The 25,538-nt window shown below is 42.9% G+C and overlaps 1 protein-coding gene across 2 annotated transcripts; it reads right to left on the reverse strand.

Moving 5' to 3' along the window:
• Positions 1 to 931: 931 nt before the first annotated feature.
• Positions 932 to 23,557, reverse strand: NOL12 (nucleolar protein 12). Of its 2 annotated transcripts, none has more exons than XM_088455046.1 (7): positions 23,385 to 23,557; positions 22,488 to 22,611; positions 18,410 to 18,515; positions 17,830 to 17,878; positions 6,751 to 6,893; positions 3,085 to 3,173; positions 932 to 1,327 (listed from the first exon to the last, which is right to left on the reverse strand). In XM_088455046.1, exons 2-7 carry the CDS (start codon positions 22,556 to 22,558, stop codon positions 1,159 to 1,161), a joined length of 627 nt encoding a protein of 208 aa, XP_088311172.1. In that variant the 5' UTR covers positions 22,559 to 22,611; positions 23,385 to 23,557; the 3' UTR covers positions 932 to 1,158. The 2 variants fall into 2 exon arrangements, with proteins under 2 accessions (XP_088311172.1, XP_088311173.1); XM_088455047.1 differs by lacking the exon at positions 23,385 to 23,557 and adding an exon at positions 23,244 to 23,319.
• Between the last annotated feature and the right edge of the window lie 1,981 nt (positions 23,558 to 25,538).

Consider the following 25,538-nt stretch of genomic DNA (forward strand, 5'->3'; position numbering starts at 1 on the left):
TGCCCCCTCTACACACTAGAGTCTGGTGGAAGGAGGCCTAAATTTGTATAAAAGCAGATCAATTGCAGCATTAGGTCAGCAGGCTACAAATTCCCACTGTAAGTTCCAGCATTGTAATCACCAACACAAAACTGTGGTCACAGCGCTATAAATGATGAAACAAGTATCACATTGCAGAACTACTATGGTTAGCAAAGACATCAAGATTAAATATACATATGTATTCCCTATGATCACATTTCAGTTCTAAGCAGAGATGTACTCAAAGTATTCATAGTCATATTACTGTATTAGCGTTACAAGGAAAACCTCTACACTTGCAAATTGGAGAAATAGTAACTTCTCTTGCATACAATAAGCTATATAGAGGAAATAAAAAAAACTCCTCACTTTTGATTCAGTCCCAGTAAAAGGACTATTGTAGTAAAACCTTTGTGATGACAATTACAAAATAAAACAAATAAATGCACATTGAAAATATTAAATGTGCAGCTGCCAGTTACTCTACGTCAAATATGCATATTTGATACTGTCCTTTACATGTACACAAAACATACATAATGAACCACAGGAACGTCTCTTATCTCATTCCCAGACTGTACATGTCACACGCCTGTCCAGTGCTCACATGGTTAATATATGAACAGCCCCCTGACTCCCCCTCTCTTCCATTACCTGCATCATGATACTGGAACCACTTCTCTTCTCACTCACATATTGTACACAGTCCCTGGAGCTTTTTAAACAAGCGGTCACACCCCCTTACTCCTCATTTGTTACAGAGAAGCTCTATGAAGGGAACAGGAAATCCCCATTGGATTTCCAATCTGTTTCAATTACAGTAGATGCCGAATGGCCTGAAACACAGTGATGCTGAGGACAGGCTGTGATAGGACTAATATCAACAGCAACAAAAAGCAGGAAACACAAATATTAAATAAAAAACTTTATCGTTAAGTTCTCTATTGTCACTCTAAAACCATACTAATAGGACAAACAGAATTCTGCATTCCTCCCTCCCCACGGATTTGTGCACCATTGTTGTATGGTTCTGAATGCCAACATGCTTTTACCCTGGGTTGTTATTGGCACACTGTGGTGTAAAGTCTGCATGTTGCTGGAGCAGAGAATAAATGTGGAGTACAAGTCAAATAATATCTAGTCTCTGTTCCTCCCAGTTTTGCCAGTTTGTCTCCTACGCTGGGCTTTGCTGGTGCGGCCGGACGACTTTACTCCAGTTTGCTTTGTACCCTCCTGATTCCTTGATGGGCGCTTGTTTGTTTTACGTTGACTTCGTGCATGGAGAGACTTTGTGAGACTGCAGATCCTATGGGACAGATCATTTTTTATTAAAATCAAGCATTACACACACTTACTTGCACTTATTAGGTTCGCTTTATAAAACAAAGTTAGATACTACATTTTACATTTCTCCACAGCTCTTTACAGAAATCCATGCAAATAAAAAGAACACACAAACTCCTCACACTAGCCATGACTGGGAATTTAATTCACAACCTCAGTGCTATGCTGTTTTTGTGAATACCGCACATTAACCTTCATACTAGAAGGTGTTATGTTCATATATAGAGATATATATATATATGCCTTATTAACAAACAAAGTAACCTCTGTGACCTTTAGGGCATTCATACCATGCTTTTTGCTAATCAAGAAACTGGTTATTCATATTTTTTTTTTTGCCTTCCCTAAACCACCAGAATAAATTATTCTGGGGCAGATTTACTAAGCCTTGGAGAGTGATAGTGGAGAGAGAGATAAACTAGCAGTCAATCAGCTCCTGTCATTTTTTTCACACACAGCCTGTAACATAAACAGGAGCCGATTGGCTGGTACTTTATTTCTTACCAAGGCTTAGTACATCTCCCCCCATAGTGATGAATTATAATTCAGTCACAAGAAAACTTAGGCTCAGAGAACATTTAGCAAATAATCCCAGGGACAGTGGTTACTTAGCAGAACTGCTAGTAAGTTTATATTCCCTTTCTGCCAGCAGCTACCCATATAAAAGCACTAGAATTTCATTATTCCTTGCTATGGGGATAAACACTACCACATTGGAGAACTCATTGTGTGTGTGACTTACATAACAAGAGCAGCAGTCTGTTAGAAAGGGTACTGAATAGTGTTTAGGATCTCGTTACATGAATTGGACAAAATTAATGAAATCACAAATATAAAGTCTTAACACTTAATATGATGTTGATCCTCCACATATGGCCTGTACGCACAATAATATGAAGTTGTCAATGTATGGAAATGTACAGGAGGATCGCAGCACCAGACTTTAACAAGAAAGTCACCCAAGTGACATCTGGTTTATGATGGTGGAAAACACTGACTCCGGCATCGTTTCAGGAAATTGCATAGAAGCTAGATAATGTTAAGACCTGGTAAGTGAGAAGGCCGTGCCATATGGATAAGATCAGTGTCATGCTCATCAAACCATTGGACAACCACAGGTGCTCTGTGAATGGGGTATTGTCAAGACACCTCTTCTGTCATTAAAGGAAAGCTGCAACATGGGATGAGGACGATCACTCAGTACCATTAAGTAATGATTAGGATTGTCCTTGCCTGCTCAGGGAATTACTGATCAAAACTATGCCAAGAAACCTTACCCTATAAAATTAAGGCAGCTCCTTAAACCCATACTTACATGTGTCACAGGTTGAAATCTGCAGTTTCTTACCCTTTGTACCTTGTACTTTAACACCCATATTTATCCAATCTTTTAGTATGCACGCCTGTACCCTGCTGTCCCTTATTTTTTCCCCTCTGATTTCCAAGCGAGATTCCCTTACATTGCTCGTGAACCATTAGCAATAAGACTGTCTTGTCAACACAAGCTTCTACCAAAGGCAGCCACAATGTCTCCGAGGTCACCTCTTGCCAGCCATAATCATAGCACATTGTTGTGGATGTCCCAGCATGTAATCTACTCTGAGTTTCCATCAACTACCTGTGTGTCTCATTGATAAAGAACCACTGATGTGTTCACATTAGGTGTAAGGTATAACAAGTGGCGAGAAGCACCTAGCTACAGAAGTATCAGGTATTTACCGCTTTGACAGCAATGGATTTCCAGCTTTTTTTGGTAGAGGAACTATGGATTTAGGCTGTGCCCCTTCCTTTGTCTCTTCGTCTTCTTCCTGTAGAAAATATTATATAATCACATACTGTCTTATGCGCATAACATTCCTACTCCACAGGGTCCTCTACCCAATCTAAATATGATTGTAAATCTTACAGAAAGTTTCACGGTTGTAAAAAAAAAAAAAAAAAAAAAAAACCCTCCCACCTAAAATGTAAAAGCAAAATAATACAAAAAACAAAAACAAACACACTGTGCTTATTCTCCAATTGTAAAGTAAAGTTAAATAGTGGACAAACTCCCCCAGTAGCTAGGAGCCAAAGCCATTAGGTACTTGAAATGAAAACATTTGTGGAGATTATATCAGTACATCAGTGAGTGTCCCCTGGAACATCACCGCATCAGTATAGCTGCCAGTGACCCCAGCCTGTCCTCTTTGACCACTGCCAACAAAGTATAGCAGCCACTTTTCCCTTTGACCACAGTGGTACAGCAGGCAGTGGCCGCCATTGACCTCTGACACAAAAGTATAGCAGGTATCCCCCTGCCTACTGTCACCACAGTACAACTAGTGTCCCCAACTATCATGGTACAGCAGCCAGTGTCCATGACATCACAGTAGAGTGGTCATGTTTCATGGACATTCAGCAGACTAGGTTTTTCTGAAGCACTGACTCCATTAAATTCACAGTGATACCTCCTTTCATTTAACAGTCAGCGACAAGAAGTGACTGCCATTCACAGGTAAGCTCCGATTCCATGTTTTGAGGGCACTCTCAGTAAAAGAACATATATTTTCACACTTCATTTTTTTCTTACATCACAGAATAAAAACAAAATTTTGTATTTATTGGGCAATTCTTGCCACAGAAATTATAACAGAACATTCTAAAAAAAATAGTATACTTTGCATATCTGATATGATACTTCAAATAAAAATATAATTTCTCTAAAATAAAGTGTACACAAGTCACACTTAAAAGTGCACTGAACTTCATAACATCAGCCTCAATGTGACAAACTAAAAAGAAATGTGATAATTGGAAAAAGGGGATATAGGCAATTCTTCATGAATTGTAATGTGCAGATTTGACCCTAATAAGATTGTAGAGTATTGTTTGCCCGTAGTACAGGATTTAAATATAATTTTAGAGGCATGATAACCTGCAATGCATCATATGCTATATATACTAAAGGGGTAAATTTACTAAAGCTTCTAAAACAGACAAGTGGTGGTGTTGATTCTATCATTTTCTAGAATGCAATAGAGAAATTATTTTAGAACGTTTAGAACGTTTTAGGAGCTTCAGTAAATCTACCCCCAAGTGGCCACTTTACTAGGCACACCTTGCTGGTACTAGGTAGGACATCTCTGTGCCCCAGAACAGAATACATTCTTTGTTACATGGGGCTGGAAAGATTCCTTAGAGATTATGGTCCATGCTGATAGAATAGCATAATTAGGTGGTGTAGATTTGTTGGCTGCACATTCATGCTGTTACTCTCCTGTTCTACATCATCGCAAAGTTGCTCTATTGGAGTGAGTTCTGGTCACTGCCAGTGCAATATACTGAAAGCATGGTCATGGCTGAAGAACCAGATGAGATGACGTGTGCTTTGTGGCTGGAAGAGGATGTGCAGACTATGGCATAAACAATTCTCACTCAGTATTAAGCACCTAACTCCCCAAAACCAGTCACTAATTGTCTTTTATTTAATAAACGTTTAAAAAAAACTTTCTAAGTATTAAAATATATATATATATATATATATATATATATATATATATATATATATATATATACACACACATACACACACCCCTTAAGGGTGTCTTGCACCACCCCATGTCCGTAGGACCACATTGTAAAATTCTATATAAATGTTCCCGCTAGGCTTTTCAAACCTGGCGCCGCCCTGCCCTTATGGCAGCGCCCTGCTGCACTGTCCCGCAGGAGGCGTTCTGGTGAAATAATCACCTGCAAGTAAATAAATGCCCCATTTCTGAGTCAGAACTCCCCTTTTTCAGGCACACTGCAGTGAACTTTTATTACAAATGCCCTGTCCCCTGTCTGCGCTAGCGTGAAAACATAATATAAATAGAGATATATATCTATAAACACACACACCTTTTCCCAACTGCCAGATAAAATTATACAGCCTATAAAAAGAACACCCCAAGTCACAAAAGTTTGGGCACCCCTGTTTTAAAAGGAATGGCCTCCAGACTGGCTTCTGGCACTTGATTGTTTGAAAAATGTAAGATTGAGTCACCCTTAGTAAATACTTTTACTCGTTATAGGTTTCCTCCTAAATACATCTTATAGCTTGCAACATTTCAGCCAACTTTCATAATCAATTTACCCTCTGGGGGGCACTGTTTAACTATGGTAACAAAGATGTGCTTTAACCAATGGCAGACAAAAAATGCTCCAATCAGCAGTACACATTTATATCTCTATTGTTTTAGCTGACTAGTGTATTGCTGGTCACACATCAGTCGATATTATTTTGAATTTGGTCACCCACGTAGATTTGTCAATAGCCTAATAGTGAGGTCAGCAGATGACTGTACACAGAGCCTGGTAGTGGCTAACTGCCAGATGTAATTCTAAAAACCTGATTATTTTCAACAACATAACTCTCAAATAAGCTACTGTTCTGTGGTCACATACACATCGATAATAGAGAGGAGCGGTTCAGGAAAACCAAACTGCTCATCTCTAATCGATAATGGTGCAATTGCAGATATCTGGTCAGCTTTTTGGGACCTATTGTGAGACTTGAGGAATGTGGAAAGAGTTGCACGTGTCTGTTTTGGAGATTTGGACTCAATACTAAAACGGTTAACAATGAATATCATATTTTACATTCATGACTCACAGTTGAAAACGTGCATGTTAGTACTTAAGGCAGTGGTTCCCAAACTTTTTTTGAATCACGACGCCCTAGAGTGTCAGCATAGTTTTCACGGCATCCCTAAGCCAAAAGGTTGTTATTGAGAAATTCAGAAAAGAAAATGTAGTGCAGTAGTAAAGTGAAGTAAATTGTGCTCATCTGTCATCCTTAGGCTCAGTTATGTGGTGGTAGACAGCTTTGTGCTTCCGTTTGTCCACACAATTACATTACACCAACCTGAGGCACCCCTGCAAGTGTTACGAGGCACCCCAGGGTGCCACGGCGCACAGTTTGGGAACCACTGACTTAAGGGTTATTTAAAAAAATATTGCATAAAAGCACCAATGAAAAACAATGATTTACATTTCAGAAGTGTTAAGGTGACTGGTTACTGAAAGGTTTACATGGGAAATTCCATGTTTACGTCCTGGCCTTAAGCAATACATGTCGACTCTCCTGTCGGGAATGATGCCATGGTTTGGGAAATTACGTAGTGGGCCCAAATGACGCGATTTGACGTACCCACCCAATTCGATACCTCCATCCAATTTACATATTATTGGCAAATATAACTCAAGACAATTTTTTCTGTTATTTGCTAAATTAAACACAGATCCACTTCATTGTTTCTGCCAGCGCACTGGTAATCCCCATGCACATGTAGTATGAAAAATAATTCTTAAAGATAAATGTTGTTGGCATGAAGATAACGTGCAATAATATAGCTATTTAAATACCTGTTTGCTGCCAGGGAGTAGGAGACCCACACCAGACAGGTCCAGGTCACTGATGGTCGTCACAGTTACAGTGTGATTGGGGTGGTCGTAGAGCAGAGACTCAGTTTTAGAGGTCACCAGCCTCTCCACTTCATCCGCTTCCTCTGAAGAAAAGGAAAATGAAAAAGATCACCAGACAAATACAGATATAATGGCTCTTCCTTATAGGAAGACACATTGGGGCTGAGGCAGAGTTGGTAGCATAATGGGCAATAATGACTAAAAAAAAAAAAACCCAAACTGTGCCAGGGTTGGCTGGGTTATACCACCTCGGTTTACACCAAATTTTTTATTTTTTTATTTTAAACAGTTTTTGTTATTATACTGCGACTACAGGCACAATGCCATGACTGGTATTATTCCACATTGTTGTTGCTTGGGGTCTTTATCGGAGTAAGATGAACCAATACAGTAAAACACACACACTAAAGATATAGGGAGAGTGAACCATATAAGAGGTGCTAAATCTGCCTTGCATCAAGCTAAGGACTTCTCCCACATCAATCCCATAGGTCAGGAAAAAAAACCACAGCTATCATTTGCAATCTTTTTTTTTTTTTTAATTAAGTGCTTTTTTATTGATTTAAAAAAAAAAAAACCACAAAAAAAAACCACAAAAAAAAAACCACAACAAATAGACAAACATAAAACAAACATAAGACAAACATAAGACAAAATAAAAGGATGTAGGACTAGCATATCATTGATGTCACATTACAATGAGCAAACAGACTAGCATATAACACTTATATACAACAATTGTCCACATATACATAAACATTATATATATTCTTTCCCTTCTCGCACGCACCAATAAGTGATTGTGCAGCATTATTTCCCCCATTGGTACTATTACATAACAGCACTAAATGAAGAATTGGAGACAGAAAGCCGGTGATGTGCGGTCTGAGCATGAGCAGAATTAAGCCATTTGGCCCATATGTGTTCAAATTTAGATTCAGCGTTTCTAGCCAAGTAGGTATATTTTTCATGTGCAATTGTGGCAGAGACTAAGGATAACCAATCCTAATACTCTGGCCCTGTGGAGGCCATCCAGGAGCGGGCAATGCAAACTTTGGCCAACATGCAAACATTCAGTACATACTGACGATTGTGTCTATCAAGCAAGTGGTCTTCTATACATACAATAGGAGTAAGAACAGCCCGCGGAACTCCTGTAGAGGAGATTACCCTGAGTATTTTTTCCCAGAATGACATAATCTGAGGACAATCCCAAAGCAAATGCCAAAAGTTAGCCAATAGGCGCTACATTTAGGGCGATTTGAATCTGAACGACCACCAAACCTAAACAGACGATCAGGGGTTAAAGAAACCCGGTGCAATAGGAATAGCTGGATTTGTTGAAAACGAATTGAGGTGGTAGCTAATCGTGGACATCCCAATGCATCCTGCCATGAATCGTCCCTGTATTGCACCCAGATTAACCTCCCATTTAGCTCTGAGAGCTGGCAGATCATCATGGTGGTGAGCCTGCATTACAAAGGAGTAGGCATGAGAAACAAAACGACGAGGTCCGCCTATAGACAAGAATTTTTTGACAGGGGAATCTTGAATGTTTGGGGGAGCATCGGGGAATTGGGTCACTAGCGCATGTCTAAGTTGCAGGTATCTAAAGAAATGTGACTGTGGGAGGCCAAATTCACATTGTAACTGACTAAAGGATTTATGTACACCTGCATTATATAGCTGTCCCAAGGAGACCACTCTCCACCTGCCCCAAATCCCCCTGGTCTGCAACGCCAAAAGTTCAGGCAAAGCTCGAGAGCACCATAATGGAGTAGCCGGATCTAAGCCCTGTGTCTTCAGAAGTTTTGAGACAGAGTAACATATTCTGACAGCTTGATTAAGTATAGGTAACATAGTGTTAGATATATTACCACTAAGTAGTGCCTGCAGAGGAGTATGACCTGGAGCAACTTGGGAGATCATAACAGCATGCAGGGCCAGAGGGTCAGTGTCATTTATCCAATGCCACAAATGCGCCAGTTGAGATGCAAAATAATACATGCGAAAGTGGGGAAGTGCCAGACCCCCCTGTGAACGAGGCTTAGTAAGCACATCCAATTTTATACGAGCTCTGCGATCCGCCCAGACCAGAGAGGAGACCAAACTATTTATTTGATGGAAAAAGTTTTTGGGGAAGATAGACCGGAGGAGTTATGGAGTACATATAACAGTTTAGGTTGTAGCACCATTTTAATTAAGTTGACACGCCCGGTGAGTGAGAGCGGAAGTTTGCTCCATGTCTTTGCCCTAGCCCAGTGTTGGCTAACCTTGACACTCCAGCTGTTATGGAACTACATAATCCAGCATGCACTGCTACAGTTTTGCTATTAGGGCATGCTAAAACTGTGGCAGGGCATGCTGGGATATATAGTTCCACAACAGCTGGAGTGTCAAGGTTAGCCAACACTGCCCTAGCCCGTAAATAGTCCACCTGGGGCACCACATTTAAGGTCACATAATCTCGGGGAGCATTAGATATCCAAATACCAAGATATTTAAAGGTATTGACCCACTTAACATTTGCAATCTTAAAGAGTAAACACCAACACATAAAACAGGCAATACACAGAGAAACACATCATGGTTTAATCTCCATGTTTACCTTTGTACATCAATTCAAAACCTTCAGTCCTATTGTGATGAGTGGTAGAAAAAGACTTAGGACCTGATTCAGACCCGCTCGCTAGATGCATACGCTTGCACTCAGCGTATGCAAATATGGGAAGGCAAGCGATCGCACTGCAAGGCATTAGCACGCATTAATATTCGATCAGTTATTATACAATATATAAAATATGAACTGTATCTATTGAATTGACACATGTGTATATGTAACCATACAGTAAACATATATACGCACACAATTTGAATCAAATATTCTCAAATATAAAAGAACAAAAACGGTCAATTCATAAAGCCTCAAAAGACCCTATATAAGCCAGACTCCTTAAGTTAGTGTGGCTAACCAGTCCAAACATACAGGAGAGACTAAAATGTATGTTGGGACTGGTTAGCTGCACTAACTGAAGGAGTCTGAGTTATATAGGGTCGTTTGAGGTAATTCAATTGTGTTTTACAGTGCACTAATTAATGTGCGCCCAATTCTGCAATTCAATTTATTTTGGGTGCCCATTAATCATTGCGCCCAAAGAGACCATGTTTAGCTGCGTAAATAGGCAAAACCCATCTAAAGTCCTGTTTTGGGTGCCCAAATCAGACTTCTCGCTCATTTCTGCTCATCTCCTCTGGAGAGGGCAATCAGAAAATCTGGCGGCTGTTCGCGCCCAAACAAAGCAACAACTGAATTGCTCCATTGGGCGCACATTAATTAGTGCACCGTAAAACACAATTGAATTACCTCTAACGACCCTATATAAATCAGCACTGATAGCCGCCGGCGCTAACAATTGAATCACCCCCTATGAATTGACCGTTTTTCTATATTTGAGAATTTGTATATATTTTTATCATTACTATATGGTTACATATGCACGTGTCAATTCAATAGAGATACAGTTCATATATTATAATAACGCTATATGGACTGAAATTAATACATTCTCTATATTTGTTCCATTTGTGGTCACAGTTTGCCATCTATATGCGCATTATTGCTTGTGCGCATGGGCCACTTGTGTGTGAAATCACCCTTAGTGAACTTTGCCAGCTTGAGACCCTCTCTTCCCACCACTCCAGTAGTAAGGTTTGATACATGAGTGTTTGCTTCCTGAGCATGTGACATACATCGTACACTACCTATACTGGCATAGTACTCCCTCTGCTTCAGCTCCAAAATGTCAGACTAAATGTGATTGCGTTTCCCCAAGATAGATATAGAACAGACTGCACTGAAAGAAAAAAACCCATGTTGTCTTTATTTCTTCTGGCAAGCCTGTATCATTACCGGCCACCTTCACATCGGGCTCATGGGCAGAGGGTTTGGCAGGTCTCACACCAGAGGCCAATGTGCCAATTCTTACACACAGTTCTTTATCCAGGTCATTCTAAACATTTATAATCCATTTACAGCAACTTATTTATTGTTGGTATACATACCAGTCTAGCTATAACAAAAAAACTATTATTAATAACGTCATACCATCAGCGTGGTAGGAAAAACAGTTAATATGGCGATACTGGTTATGGTGCTGGCGAACCTAGTACAATCAATTTCACAGCCAACATCAGTGTCGCGCTGAGCGTACGTTACTGTGACAGGCTCAGTAATGGAGATCCCGCCTAATTATTTAAGATACAGGGTGCTGATTGGACAGCAGTAACATCGCACTGTCCAATGTGCATTGCTGGACGAAATTATAGCTGTGCTCACACAGCAAGTAGACTATACCTGCAAGGGTCTTTCAAAATTACATCTGTCTCCAGCCACACTGCAGCCACCCGCCTGGCAACATTTCCTGACTACTTCTGTGATGTCAGAATTATTCATTTGGAGAAAAGTTAACTGGTCTGATAAAGTTTAGTTAGGTGTATTGAGAACTGTTTTAATTGGACAATTGCTTGGCTGGATGGAAGTTGGTTTAATGTATGGCCAGCTTATTGCCGAGTACAGACTATACAATTATCTGGCCGATCAGCTGATCATTTTATGATTGGCCAGAGAATTATATAATTGTACGCATGTACAATCTCCAGCTATCACAGATCATTGCATGATTGGATCTTCGAACATGCTTGAAAGCTATGATAAATATGGTAAGTATTGCTATTGACAGTAGGTACAGACCAACAGATCATTCTAGTCTTTATACTTATGGCGAAAATGGCAGGAAGACATTCTTTAGTGATACCAGTAAGAATACCTGCATTATTTCCTCAAACAGCCTGCAGCAGGCATATGAAACGGTTTGGTAATAAGATGCAGAAAACAGGATTTTGGTACTTACCATTAAATCCATTTCTCCGATTCCACAGGGGACACTGGAGCTTCATGACAGTGGGGTATAGATGGTGGGTTGAGTTGAGCCTGGCACTTTAAAAATCTACAAGTGTAACTGGCTCCTCCCCCTCTATGCCCCATCAACCCCAGTTTTAAAGAACTGAGCCCGAGAGGAGACCGAGAACAGACTGAAGAACAGAGAAGGAGAACAGGAAAAGAAACATCCAACATACTGACACACTACAAGAACACAGCAGGCTGCAGTGATAAACAGTCACACAATAAAAACAGACCAAACTGCAACAGAACTGAAGCAGAACAAGCAACTGAGAACAGGCAAGAAGCACTGAGTGGGCGTCCAGTGTCCCCTGTGGAATCGGAGAAATGGATTTAACAGTAAGTACCAAAATCCTGTTTTCTCCTTCATCCACTAGGGGACACTGGCGCTTCATGACAGTGGGGACGTCCCAAAGCTACCCTCCTGGGGGGGGGGGGGGGGGGAAGAGTGCTGAACGCCCTGCAAGACACTACGACCAAAATTTGAAGCAGAAGCCGCAAAAGTGTCAAATCTGTAGAAACGTACAAAAGTATGAACCGAAGACCACGTCGCTGCCCTACAAAGCTGTGAAGCCGAGACACCTCTACGTGCCGCCCAAGAAGTACCCACAGAGCGCGTAGAATGCGCAGAAATGGATACCGGCGGTGGTCGAGCAGAAGCAACATATGCCTGACGAATAGTCAGACGAATCCACCTGGCCAAAGTTTGTTTAGACGCAGGCCAGCCACGCCGATTAGCATCATAAAGGACGAATAGAGCCTCTGATTTACGTAGCCCCTCAGTACGGGACACATAAATGCGAAGTGCCCGAACCACATCCAAGGAGTGAGAATCCCCAGAAGAGTCCGACAACGCTGGCACTACAATCGGCTGATTCAGATGAAAACCCGAGACCACCTTGGGCAAAAAGGAAGGCCGGGTACGAAGTTCCGCCCGATCTTCGTGAAAAATCAAGTAAGGGGAACGGCAGGACAAGGCTCCAAGTTCAGACACACGTCTGGCCGAAGCCAGGGCCAATAAAAGGATCATCTTCCAAGTCAAATACTTCAATTCCACCTCCTGCAAAGGCTCAAAGGTGGATGACTGAAGAAAAGATAAAACAAGATTCAGGTCCCAAGGAGCCGTGGGTGGCACAAAGGGAGGCTGAATTCTAAGTACCCCTTGAAAAAAGGTCTGAACCTCTGGAATCAGAGCTAGGCGACGCTGGAAAAAAATAGAAAGAGCAGAAATCTGCACTTTAAGCGATCCCAAGCGTAACCCCGCATCGAGGCCTTTTTGAAGGAAAAGAAGAAGACGTGGTAAATGAAAAGAGGAAGTGGAGGATCCACGACCTTCACACCAGGAGATATAAGCCCTCCAAATGCGATGATAATGCGCTGATGTTACCGGTTTTCTAGCCCTAAGCATGGTAGGAATGACCGACCTAGGAACTCCATGGCTTCTTAGGATGGCGGTCTCAATAGCCACGCCGTTAAACGAAGCCGCCGTAAATCCGGCTACACACATGGACCCTGTTGTAGAAGGTCCGATCGTAGCGGAAGAGGCCAAGGTTAGTCTGCCAGAAGGAATAAAAGATCGGAGTACCAAACCCGACGAGGCCGTTCCGGAGCCACTAGGATGACGGTGGACGACTCTCGTTTGATCCGCTTGAGAATCCGAGGGAGGAGCGGAAACGGTGGGAACAGGTACACAAGGCTGTACGGCCAAGGGATCAGTAAAGCATCCGCTCCCACCGCTGCCGGATCCATGGTCCTGGAGCAGTAAAGGGGTAGTTGATGATTTATCCGAGATGCCATCAGGTCTATCTGTGGCTTCCCCCATCTGCAAACCAGTTGATGAAAGACCTCGGGATGAAGGGACCACTCCCCGGGATGAAGATCCTGACGACTGAGGTAGTCCGCTTCCCAGTTGTCGACTCGCCGGAATAAACACTGCGGAAATGACCTCTACGTGTCTTTCTGCCCACAGAAGGATGCGACTGGCTTCTCTCATTGCCATCCGACTGCGGGTTCCCCCTTGGCGATTTATGTATGCCACTGCAGTGGCGTTGTCGGATTGTATCCGAACCGGAAGTCCTCGTAACAGAGGAGCAGCCTGTATCAAAGCTCTGTAGACTGCCCGCAGTTCGAGAACATTGATTGGTAAGAGGGACTCCTGCTGCGACCAAAGCCCCTGGAAGTGATTGTCCAGAACCACCGCTCCCCATCCGCGGAGGCTGGCGTCCGTGGTGACCAAGGTCCAATTCCAAATTCCGAAGCGCCGACCCGCTAACAGATGCTCCGTCCGAAGCCACCAGAGCAAGGATATGCGGGTCCGGGGAGACAGACGCACCAGCCGATGCATCTGTAGGTGGGACCCGGACCACTGAGACAGAAGATCCAGTTGAAATATTCTGGAGTGAAATCTGCCGAATTGGATGGCCTCGAAGGAAGCCACCATTTTCCCCAGGAGACGGATGCAAAGATGCACAGATACTTTCCTGGGTCTGAGCACTAGACGAACCAGCTCCTGTATGGCTATGGCCTTGTCCCTTGGCAAGAATATACGAAGCAGAACAGTGTCTAGAATCATTCCTAGGAACTGAAGTCTCTGGGACGGCATCAACTGAGACTTCTGGAAGTTCACAATCCACCCATGTTGAATGAGAATCTGATGTGTAAGGGACACTTGGTGTAAAAGGACTTCTGCCGTCGGAGCCTTGATGAGTAAATCGTCTAGGTACGGAACTATGTCACCCCCCGAGAGCGCAAGTGAGACACCATGACGGCCATCACTTTGGTGAATACCCTGGGAGCTGACGAGACACCGAATGGCAGGGCCTGAAACTGGAAATGAGCTTCCCTGATGGCAAATCTGAGGAAAGCCTGGTGAGGAACCCAAATTGGGACATGCAGATAGGCGTCCTTGATATCTATCGACACCAGAAACTCTTCTGCCTCTAGTCCCGCAATGACAGAATGGAGAGATTCCATCTTGAACCTGTGAAATGAAAGATACTGGTTCAAGGATTTCAGATTCAGAATGGGTCTGACTGACCCATCTGGTTTCGGAACCACAAAAAGGTTTGAGTAAAACCCTTGTTGTCTTTGTGCAGTGGGAACCGCCACAAGGACCTCGGCCAGCAAAAGTTTCTCGATCGCTTGACGCAAAATTAGTTGCTTCAAGGGATCGACGGGTAAACTGGTTGTAAAATAACGCCGAGGAGTGAAAGCGAACTCGATCTTGTACCCTTGAGATACCAGATTTCGAACCCAAGTGTCTGGAGAAGTCCGTCTCCAAACCTCCGAGAAACGCTGGAGGCGAGCCCCCACCTTCGGATTTCCGAGATGGGATGGGATGGGAGCCCGTCATGCCACAGGCTTGTCTGCTGGCTTGGGATCTGGACGGCGGCCAATATTTGCTTGACGTCCTCTAGCACGGCCTCCTCGCCCCGCTGAAGACGAACCTCGCGATCGTCCCTGAAATCTTGCCGATGCTCGAAAGGAACGAAAGGAAGGTCCCCTAAACGAGCGACGCGGAGGAGGTGCTGATGAAGGTAGAAAAGTACTCTTACCTCCAGTGGCCAGCGAGATCCATTTGTCCAGCTCTGGACCAAATAAAATATCGCCTGTGAAAGGAAGAGCTTCCACTGCTCTTTTTGACTCCGCATCCGCTTGCCAGGCACAAAGCCAAAGTGCCCGGCGAGCAGAGACCGCCGAAGCAGAAATCCTAGCGCCTACCTGGCCGATATCTCTGGAGGCGTCTCCTAAGTATACAGCAGACTCCTGAATATGTTCTGCCAAGGTAATCAGATCTGCCCGCGGAGTGCTGGATCTAAGACCCTCAGTCAATTGTTCCGCCCACTTTGCCACAGCCTTGTTGACCCAAGATCCTACCAAGGCCGGCCGGAGAAGTGCACCTGCGGCCGTATAAATGGATTTCAAAGTGGTTTCTAATCTCCGCTCTGAGGTTTCCTTCAATGTAGTAGCTCCTGGAACAGGTAACGTGGTCTTCTTTGACAACCGAGAAACCGAAGAATCCACAGGTGGCGGCGTCTCCCACCTCTTCCTATTTTCCGCAGGAAATGGGTAAAGAGAGAAAAAACGCTTAGGAATCTGGAATTTACGTTCCGGATTCTGCCAGGCTGCCGTCATCTGTTCATCCAACTGGAGAGAAACAGGGAATGTGACGGCCATCTTCTGTGACCTGGCAAATAAGGAGTCTTCTAACGATTCTGGAGCTTCCTGGCCAGAAATCTTAAGAACTTCCCTTACCGCTAGAATGAGTGCGTCAATACCCTGCAATGCCTCAGGTTCTTGTGAGTAAGTCTCTACGTCTGATTCGTCCAGCATCTCCCCTTCCTCCTGAGACGAGTGATCCGCTGCCGAATCCTCATCCGACTGGAGAACCGCCGGAAGAGCCCTCTTTTTAGATGAGCGACTTACCGTAGCTTCAGGAGCTTTAGACGCAGAACCCATCGCTTGAGCAAGGCTATTCACCGAGCGGACTAAATTCTGAGCACACGCTGGTTCTGCTAGAAAAGAAGGGTGAGATGTGCCAGGTAGATCTCTGGCAGACTCCCGTTCCCTACGGGAAGCGGCTAATTCAGAAGAAAGGTCCGCCATGACCCCGGCCAAACTATTTATGAAGGAGGGAGTGACAGACTGCATGTTAGCACTGTCTGCTTCACACGTCTCGCACAGGGAAGACCCTTCGGAGCGAGCATGGGTAAACTTCTTCCTGCACTTAGTGCAGGCAAACAGCTTTTGTGATGCAGTTTTTTCTGTCCTGGATGTCATCATGTACTCACAGACAAGCACCACATACAATTCAGGAATGCAGAAGAAGTATAGGGAGAAGCAGAATTACAATAATAATGCTACTCAAGTATGGGAGCAGACAGAGCAATAAGGGAGGAGCAGAATTTCAATAATAATGCTACTCAAATTGCAGGCAGAGCAGTATAGGAGGAGCAGAATTTCAAGAATAATGCAACTCAGTAACAGGGGCAGACAGGCATATAAGGGAGGAGCAGTCAATAGGACCAGAAAGTAGTTAAAACCACCTTCTGTATTTACAGACCCCCTGTAGATGCTCTCAGTCTTCTTCTCTCCCCCTCCGCTCAGTGCCTGCAGTCTGAGGCGCCACTCCCGTTCAGAGCGCGCCAAACTAGCCCAGGCAGTGAAGGAGGAAGAGGAGGAGGGACCCATAAGCTCCTCCTCCTAATGGCCGCCGCTTTGTATGCGCGCAGCATACACTTATACAGTGGGACGTTCTCACTCTCTGTCCCCGCACTGACAGCGGGGGCCAGCGGCACGACCGCCGCCAGTGATAACCGTGCCGGTGCCTTTTACACAAGCACCGGCACGCAGAGGCAGGACTGCTGTGAGCGCGCCTACCTAACAGCCAGCGCCGGTGTTCTATCACAACACCAGCGTGGCAACTGACAGCGGGGCTGACAGCCGCGCGCTGTTTTCAGACCCAGCAGTTATTTTCACCTCTCCTGCTAGTCAGGAGAGGTGTGCTACTCACCGGGCTGCTGCGGCCAGAGCGCTGGGCAGTGAGGGGAGAGCAGGGACCCGGACACAAGCCAGTGGTAGCTGTGGCGGGCCCCGCTGAGTCTGATGACTCCTAACTGCCTAAAGCAGCCTCCCCTCCATAGGGTGACCGGACACAGGCTGCAGTAGCCGTGTGGTCCCCTCTCTGGCGGCTCCCACGATGCAGGCAGACTGTCACAGCTAACAGTCTGCCTGTCCTCTTGTGACTTTGATTCTTTTATCTATATAAAATTAATATAAGGGCTGGAGACAGCCCCTGTGCACCGGCTCTACTCGGGCACATTCTAAAAACTGGGGTTGATGGGGCATAGAGGGGGAGGAGCCAGTCACACTTGTAGATTTTTAAAGTGCCAGGCTCAACTCAACCCACCGTCTATACCCCACTGTCATGAAGCTCCAGTGTCCCCTAGTGGATGAAGGAGAAAGAACATTACATTGGAGCACTGGTATATCAACATTCTTTTACTGAAATTCACAATTATCTCAAACTCTATCTAGAAAGATAGCAGACAGCTCCTTACCTAAAGCTTCTTCTCTCTCTTTCAGCATCTTCATGTATTCTTTATGCCTCTGTAAGGAGAACAAAAGATCTTGTTGACAGCTGAACTATATAAGACAAGTCTGAGCAAAGACCCTTATTGATGCATAGGCGGTTTAAGGTAGGAGAGCGCCCATGTGCAGGCTTCATGCGGGTCCAAACCTCTCTAGTAGTGCAGTAGACACTGTGCCGCAAAAATGGCCACTGCACCATATTCCTAGTGATTTCTGCTGTACTACAGTGTCGACTGACGCAGAACTACGGACAGGTAAGAATAATTATGGGTGCATGGTGTGTGCCCCCCTTGACCCAGGGGCTTAAATGCACGGCACACCCTACACCCATTATAGATGCGCCAATGCATTGATGGCATGTATGTGTTTATTTACAGTGGCTTAACTTAAAAAAGCAACAAAGTTTGGTTTCCACACCTTTACAATTTGTGAGATTTTACATTAATTCACAACGCTTCTATCAGATAGTCAGGGGTCCATGTCAACAATATATATTGAAGCCCTACTAATCAAACAAATTGTATAGGTGACTTGTTAATACCCATTTACCTCTTCTCTCATCTTCTTCTGCTCTAACTTAATTTTGCGTTTGATCTCCTCCACGGCAGCTTTTCTCCTCTGTAATTTCCGTTTATGAAAACCGGTCAAATATTCCCTGCAAACAGATGGATGAGATTTGCAAATGGTTCCTCAGATCATTACACAGGGTTTGGTTTACGGTCATAAGTGCAGATGTCCAGTAACCCATAGCAACTGTTTACATTCAATCATTGACTTGCACCAGATCAACCAAAGTTAGACTGATTGCGACTGTTACAGCACATTTGTAAGTTCAGTTAAACATTGGGCATGACATGTGACAGTATACAAGAAATAAGCAACACATGGGTGCTTAGATGTTGTAGTTTAAAGTGCATGTGATCATACATAAAAGAACTATTAATTACAGTCACATACATACACATATATATATATATATAATATATTTATATTTACACACACACACAGTTTCATGAGTTTATCAGAAGGATAAGGAAAGTTGAGGTGCGTACACTTGCCGATATTCTGGACGACTGAACGATAGCGATATCGTATCCTATATCGTCCAGTTTATATGCAAAAACGATGAACAATAACGACCAACGATACGCGCTCCTGCAGGTCGTTGGTCTTTGACGTTCATCGTCCGAACAAGGAGGCCAACCTGACGATATTGTCAGGTTGTTGCATGTTTGGGAATGAGAGGGAGCCCAGCACTGAACGATATCATTCAATGTTTGTGCTCAATATCGTTAATGACAATGAGAACACCCCTGCCGGGGACACACTAGACGATGTCTAGATGAAGCAAATCGTCTCGTGTGTATGCCCCTTTACTCTTCCCCACATATACAGCAAGCAATTTAATTAAGGCTTTCTGCAGAAACAGTTTGATAACGTGAATTATTTGAACACAGCTAAACAGAATATGTGAGTGCATATACTAAAGAGAAGTGTGTCTTACAGTGTTAATATTAAATGCGACTACTGCATTTTCTGGATATAACAAACGCCCCGCAACCACTGTACACAGGAAAACAAACAAGAACTTTCTTCAGTAGCCCAAATGGAAACAACTTGCCTTAACCTAGCTGCAACACTATGGGTCTGTTTCAGAGATGGACACAATGCCATCACAACTGCAAATCCATATGAGAGGGCTGTGCGAAAACAAGCAAATGTCACAGCCACCTGGATTTGTATTGAGACTCCCACCGGCAGCTTTGCAAACCCAAGCTTCTGCGTACAAAGTAACGTTATGGATGCACAGAATGGCCACGGGAACTGAGACGCAGGAGACATTTTTACCGGGTATGGTATCAGTGGTAGGCTGAGACAAGACCCCCAAAATGGTCACGACGTGCCTGCGTTTGAGTCGCCACCCCCTAGTGCAGTCTCACAAATGGTCCTTGATCATCAACCACTTTGCAAACGAATCCCCGCGGCAAGCGACAACAAAAACATGACACGTGCACAGTGTGACTCAGACGCAGATTACCATAAACATCAGCAATGCATCCATCTCTGAATCAGGCCCTATGTTAATGAATGTACTACTATCAGCTGGAAGCTGGAGGATTAATAGACAAGCAGACAATCAGCAGCATCTAGCTAGTGCTGTTGGTATCATTATCACATCTCTTTACATCAGTACTCTGGTATCCACAAAAGAAAAACCTCTTAAGAAGAGTATCTGGAGATGCGGGCTACATTCACGTGTAACCACCCATATTGCACTGTATTTATGCTTGCCCATCCATGCTCCATCTACCCTGGCAGAAGGGGCAGAAAGTCTAAGATTTATTCCAAACTAGATACAGGTACAGTTTGGTACATACAAACTTAATGAAATGCAAAAATGGGATGATACAATCTTCAAGCCATCAGACAAAGGAGGCAATGTGGTTTTATGGCCTCGTGAAAAATACATTGATGAACTCAATCGACAACTGAATGATAAAGCTTGTTATAAAAAATTAACATTCAATCCAACCAAAGACTTTCTGGAAATGTATAATAAAATTATTGGTGAAGCTAGGAGAAATGGAGTAATATCGAAGAAAGATTTCGAATTCTTGCAAATAGAAGATCCAAAAATTCCCACCCTATATCTTTTGCCTAAAATTCATAAAAATGAGACTAACCCACCCGGAAGACCAATAGTCTCCGGCATGGGTAGTCTCACAGAAAATGCGAGTAAACTTCTGGATTTTTATCTGAGAGATTATGTCCAAGAACTACCATCATATGTAAGGGACACTTCGGATGTGTTAACCAAGGTCCAGGATATTATCGTAAATGATAACACCTGGTTAATAACATGCGACGTGGAAAGTTTATATACGAGTATTTCCCACGAGTATGGAGTTAGAGCAGTCGAGTACTTTTTGAGTATGAGTCATAACAACGACTTTAACGCCTTTCTCATCTCCCTCTTGAGATTTGTACTTACTAAAAATTACTTTGTTTGCAACAACAACTTTTATCTCCAGGTACGAGGAACAGCTATGGGGACTACATGTGCCCCTACGTATGCTGGTCTCTACCTAGGATAGTGGGAGAGGGAGTGGGTATTTAATGAGATGAATGATCCCTACACAAACCACATTCTTTTGTGGCTGAGATATATCGATGATCTCCTGATAATTTGGGAAGGGGAAATTAAGCTCTTTGAAGAATTCCTGATGATACTCAATACCAATGAGTTTAATTTAAAACTAACTCACGAAGCAAGCCAGGAAAAAATACACTTTCTCGATATCACGTTGAAAATTGAAAGTGATGGACACATCTCATCGGATCTGTTCCGTAAAAAGACATCTACTAACAGCATTTTGCACAGAAAAAGCTCACATTTTCCGCCAGTGTTAAAAGGATTACCGAAAGGAGAATTCCTTCGTATGAAACGGAATTGCTCGGAGGAGGATACATTGGTTAGCGGCGCACCCTGTTGCTGCTTATTATGATGTACAATATTTCTGTTGGTCCTTATGTGTGAACCCAAGAGGGTCTGTTGCTATCAAACCACCTAAATAAGTGCGGAAAATAGAATGTATGGGATGTAATGGCTCTGTAATCATACATTGAAAGCCATTTCTCATTTGCTTCTCAATAAGCACCCGGGAGGGTTGATTAATGAATATGTAAGGAGCAAGGAGATTAGAACCAATACTGTGCACAGAATCTACATACATATTTCCCAGAAGCACCTTTATGACACTGAGGAATTGGTCCATATAAAATCATTCCTATGCTTAATGTGACAAGTTTAATATATGTTTATTCACAATCTGGGACAAATAAACGTGACACAGAAGAGATACATTAACTGTTTAATAAACATCAACTTTGATTGCTACAACTATATAAGCAATCATATAACAATACTCATTAATTTTCAGTTATGTCCATCTGTTTAAAAACAGATTTCAATGGTTCAAAAATAATTATAGTACTTGTTTAGTATTGGTGTCTACAACTAGCAATTGTTGAAATAAAACCAACAACAGAAATTCAAGATCAATATATATGGCATACCGTATATAAGATAGGTGCCATACATAACAATCTTTGATCTAACACAAGCCTATGCGGAAATACAGGAGCGCTGCACACATTTTATTTCACTGTATTCTTTACTTTTCACTCTTTCAATGTTTTAAATTTTCGCTGTTTAATTGTCTTGCTTGACAATATTAATTGAATTAATAAAAGTTCTATTTTAATTATTTTTGTGCACCACTTCAGGCATTTCTCTTTCCTCTACAATATTTTTGATTAATATTTATTGCCTGTGGTAGCACCCCCCAAACAAAGATTATAAATAATACTGGGGGTCACCATTGTCCCCTACTGAGAGGCACAATGTTTCTCTGGTGCGACTAGTAAACTCATATCTATGTACATACAAACAATGATGGAAATGCTTATTTTTACGGCCAAACTTTATAAATGAGGCCCTTTACAAACTACAGACTGGGATTTGTAGTAACAGTACTGTGTAGCTTTATGCTAGTAAATTATGTAATAATAGTGTGACATGCACTATTATACATTATGCTTAAACACACTAGGATTTACCACTTACGTTCGCTTTTCCTCATCGAATACCAGCTCTCGCTTTATAGAGTGTACTTTCATCTGTTTCCTTTTCCCCATTTCCCCAGAGAATGAGAAAAACTACCTCAGTCTGCGCTTCCTGAGAAGGGATTCTAGAAAAATAAACCCAGACATAAAAAACATAAACATAGGGGTGGAGGGCAGTTCTTGTATACCTCCCAACATGACCCATTCCAGGAGGGACATAATGCTGTTTCTAGACTTCCCACTTCATTTATGATTGCAGTCACCTGTGGTGAAACACTTTTCTTATCAATTATCTAGTACAACAGAGATGACAGCAATCATAAATTAAGAGGGAAGTCCAGGAACAAAGCATTTTGTCCCACGTGGAATGGGTCATGTTGGGAGGTATGGTACTTGTAATAACAGAAACCCTTTGGGAAGTTATTGTTTTTTATTTTAGCTGTAAACTAATTGTTATTTGTAGCTATTTTTTTTTACAATAGTTATCTCAAGGATACACAACATTTTACTCCAGATGGCACCCACACTGAATGGAGGATTACATGATGACGGCGAGGAATCAAACCTTCTAAAGAGATAAAGTGGAGAAGTAGGCAATAGCACAATTAGCTTCTGTCACTTTATAGACTGTCCAGATGAATGATAAAAGATGATGATTATTTACTTCTCCACTATCTCTTTAGAATGTTTGATACATCTCCCCCAAGTACCAGCATCTGCGCAGTAGCGCCCCCTACAGTCACACAGTCTAACCAACCTGCTTCACCTGAACAGCTGCGAAACTACAGGTCCTAGAATGCCTGGTCAGTTCAGACACGTCGACAGCACTTGTCATACAAAAACTATTAGGCTAGGCTACGGCAAGACCAAAGAAATACAAACAGTAAGCAGCACTCACATGTGTACTATCGCTAGGCTCGCACAATGATTACACACGTGCCCCGACGGTTGCTGCTCCGACACCTACTTCCCAGTTCCTTGTTGTCTCACTTTAATGACGTCATATCCCGGTGCCAAGCTGTGTGTGCTGGAGATTTGCGTACCCTCCCGCTGCACCCATGTGCATACATGTTAGTAACGTGACTACCGCTCTGCACAGTTGCAGACTAGCAATTATATGCCTATGACTAATTGTTAGTTCTAGTTCCAAGCACATTACCACATTGGTACTCCCACACGGGCGCTAACAAGCGGCCATCTTGGTACACCTTCAGTTCTCAGTCACTTTTCATGACGCCTGGGAGCCAAACGATTCCTTGATTATTTGGCATGATACGCTTGCTCGCCATTACATTTTCCTTTCTGAAAATCTTTTCAAATATTGACAACTGTGCTTTGTACTTTTGTGTTGGAAATTTAGATGGTGTTTCGCTGAAGTCTTTAACAAGATTTTAACAAGTTAAGTTTTCACAAGATTTGGGTTTTGCTAAATTACAGTGGCTCTGGCACTCACTGTTAACCAGGAATAACTTCATCCCATTGCCCTTTAGAGGAGAATACATCAACTATAATGACAATAGTATACTGCATATATACAGCCATTTCATTGTATTCAAACATTTTTATAAGGGATAGAATATATATATATATATATATATCATAGCAGACGTGCTGGCACTCGCTAAGTCCATGCAATGGTTGGCGCCGGTGCCTTCCCTTATCCTGACCAGAGTCAGGTAATATACAACAGAAACAGGAGGGGCGTCACTCTAAGCGACTTATAAATAGACAAAGTCTCCTTTAGGTTAGCGGTTATCGACGTTTCATGTATTTAATTCATTTCATCAGGATATAAAAAAAAAATATCCTGATGAAATGAATTAAATTCATGAAACGTCGATAACCGATAACCTAAAGGAGACTAATTGTCTATTTATAAGTCGCTTAGAGTACAGCCCCTCCTGTTTCTGTTATATATATATATATATATATAGTTAATAACCTGGCGGATGAGATGCAGGCAGTCGATATACTGCCACCGGGCAAAGTGCAGGTGCCGCTATCTCTGCACGAATCAGGATACCGGCGTCAGAATCCAGACAGCCGGCATTCTGATTGTAAGAGACCGGAGGCAGGTAAGTATAGGCCGCATGGGGGGTTAGGTACGTCCTGAGGGACTTAGGGTTAGTCAGCCCCCAGGGAGGGTTGAAGGGGGTTAGCGTTAGGCACCCCCCCTCCCCCCGGGAGGGTTAGGTTTAGGGTGTGGGAAGGGGGTTAGGTTTAGGCAACCCTGGGGGGGACTTAGGCACCACCAAGGGGGGGAGAGGGTTCTCCTCCTGTCGGGCTTTCACGGATTTGAACTGGCTAAACAGCTGCCGGTATTTCAATCCCATTCCAATATATATATATATATATATATATATATACTTATGCTGAATGCCCCATGATGAAGGTGCAGTTGTGCTTATGGTAGAAATTACACTGAGTACATGCTGATCACTTGTTGACATTAGTTATTAAGGAGTTCGCAAGTATCTATCCTGATGAAATTTTGCACATGCTTATTTTGCACTTATTCTGCTTGTTATAAAAAAAAAAGGCACTTTATTGGCTTGTGACTGAAGAAACAATTGAGCTGTTCGGAGATGTATAACAGCATATCTTGGTGGGCTGTTTTTTCCTAGTTTATTCCAGACATGTTTATGTAATTTATACTGCTGAGCACCCTCATTTCATTTACATTGACACCTCAAGAGTGTGCAATACTTACTTTTCTCTCTCTTGGCTTACCATATTATCCCCCTTAAACTGGGACAGTCATAAATTACACAGGTTCTGTGGTTGACTGACTTCAAACCTGGATTTCACCTAGTTTTAAACAGCCACAGAACCTGTGTACTTCACATGTGTTTCCGAATAAAAGGGATGATATGGTGTGCTTGTTAGATATACTTCTCTTGAGTGTGGTCGCACTGTGATATACGGCACGCCTTGGGGTGCATTCGACCACCCAAGGCATGCGTATATGAGAGCTAGACCGCACACCCAACAGTGGTATATCTATCTTATAAAATGGCCCCTGTTGTGACAAAATACTTCTACGTGGAGATGA

Source organism: Taudactylus pleione, unplaced genomic scaffold (assembly GCF_031769625.1).
Source record: "Taudactylus pleione unplaced genomic scaffold, aTauple2 ptg000642l, whole genome shotgun sequence".
In the NCBI taxonomy this organism is placed as follows: Eukaryota; Metazoa; Chordata; class Amphibia; order Anura; family Myobatrachidae; genus Taudactylus; species Taudactylus pleione.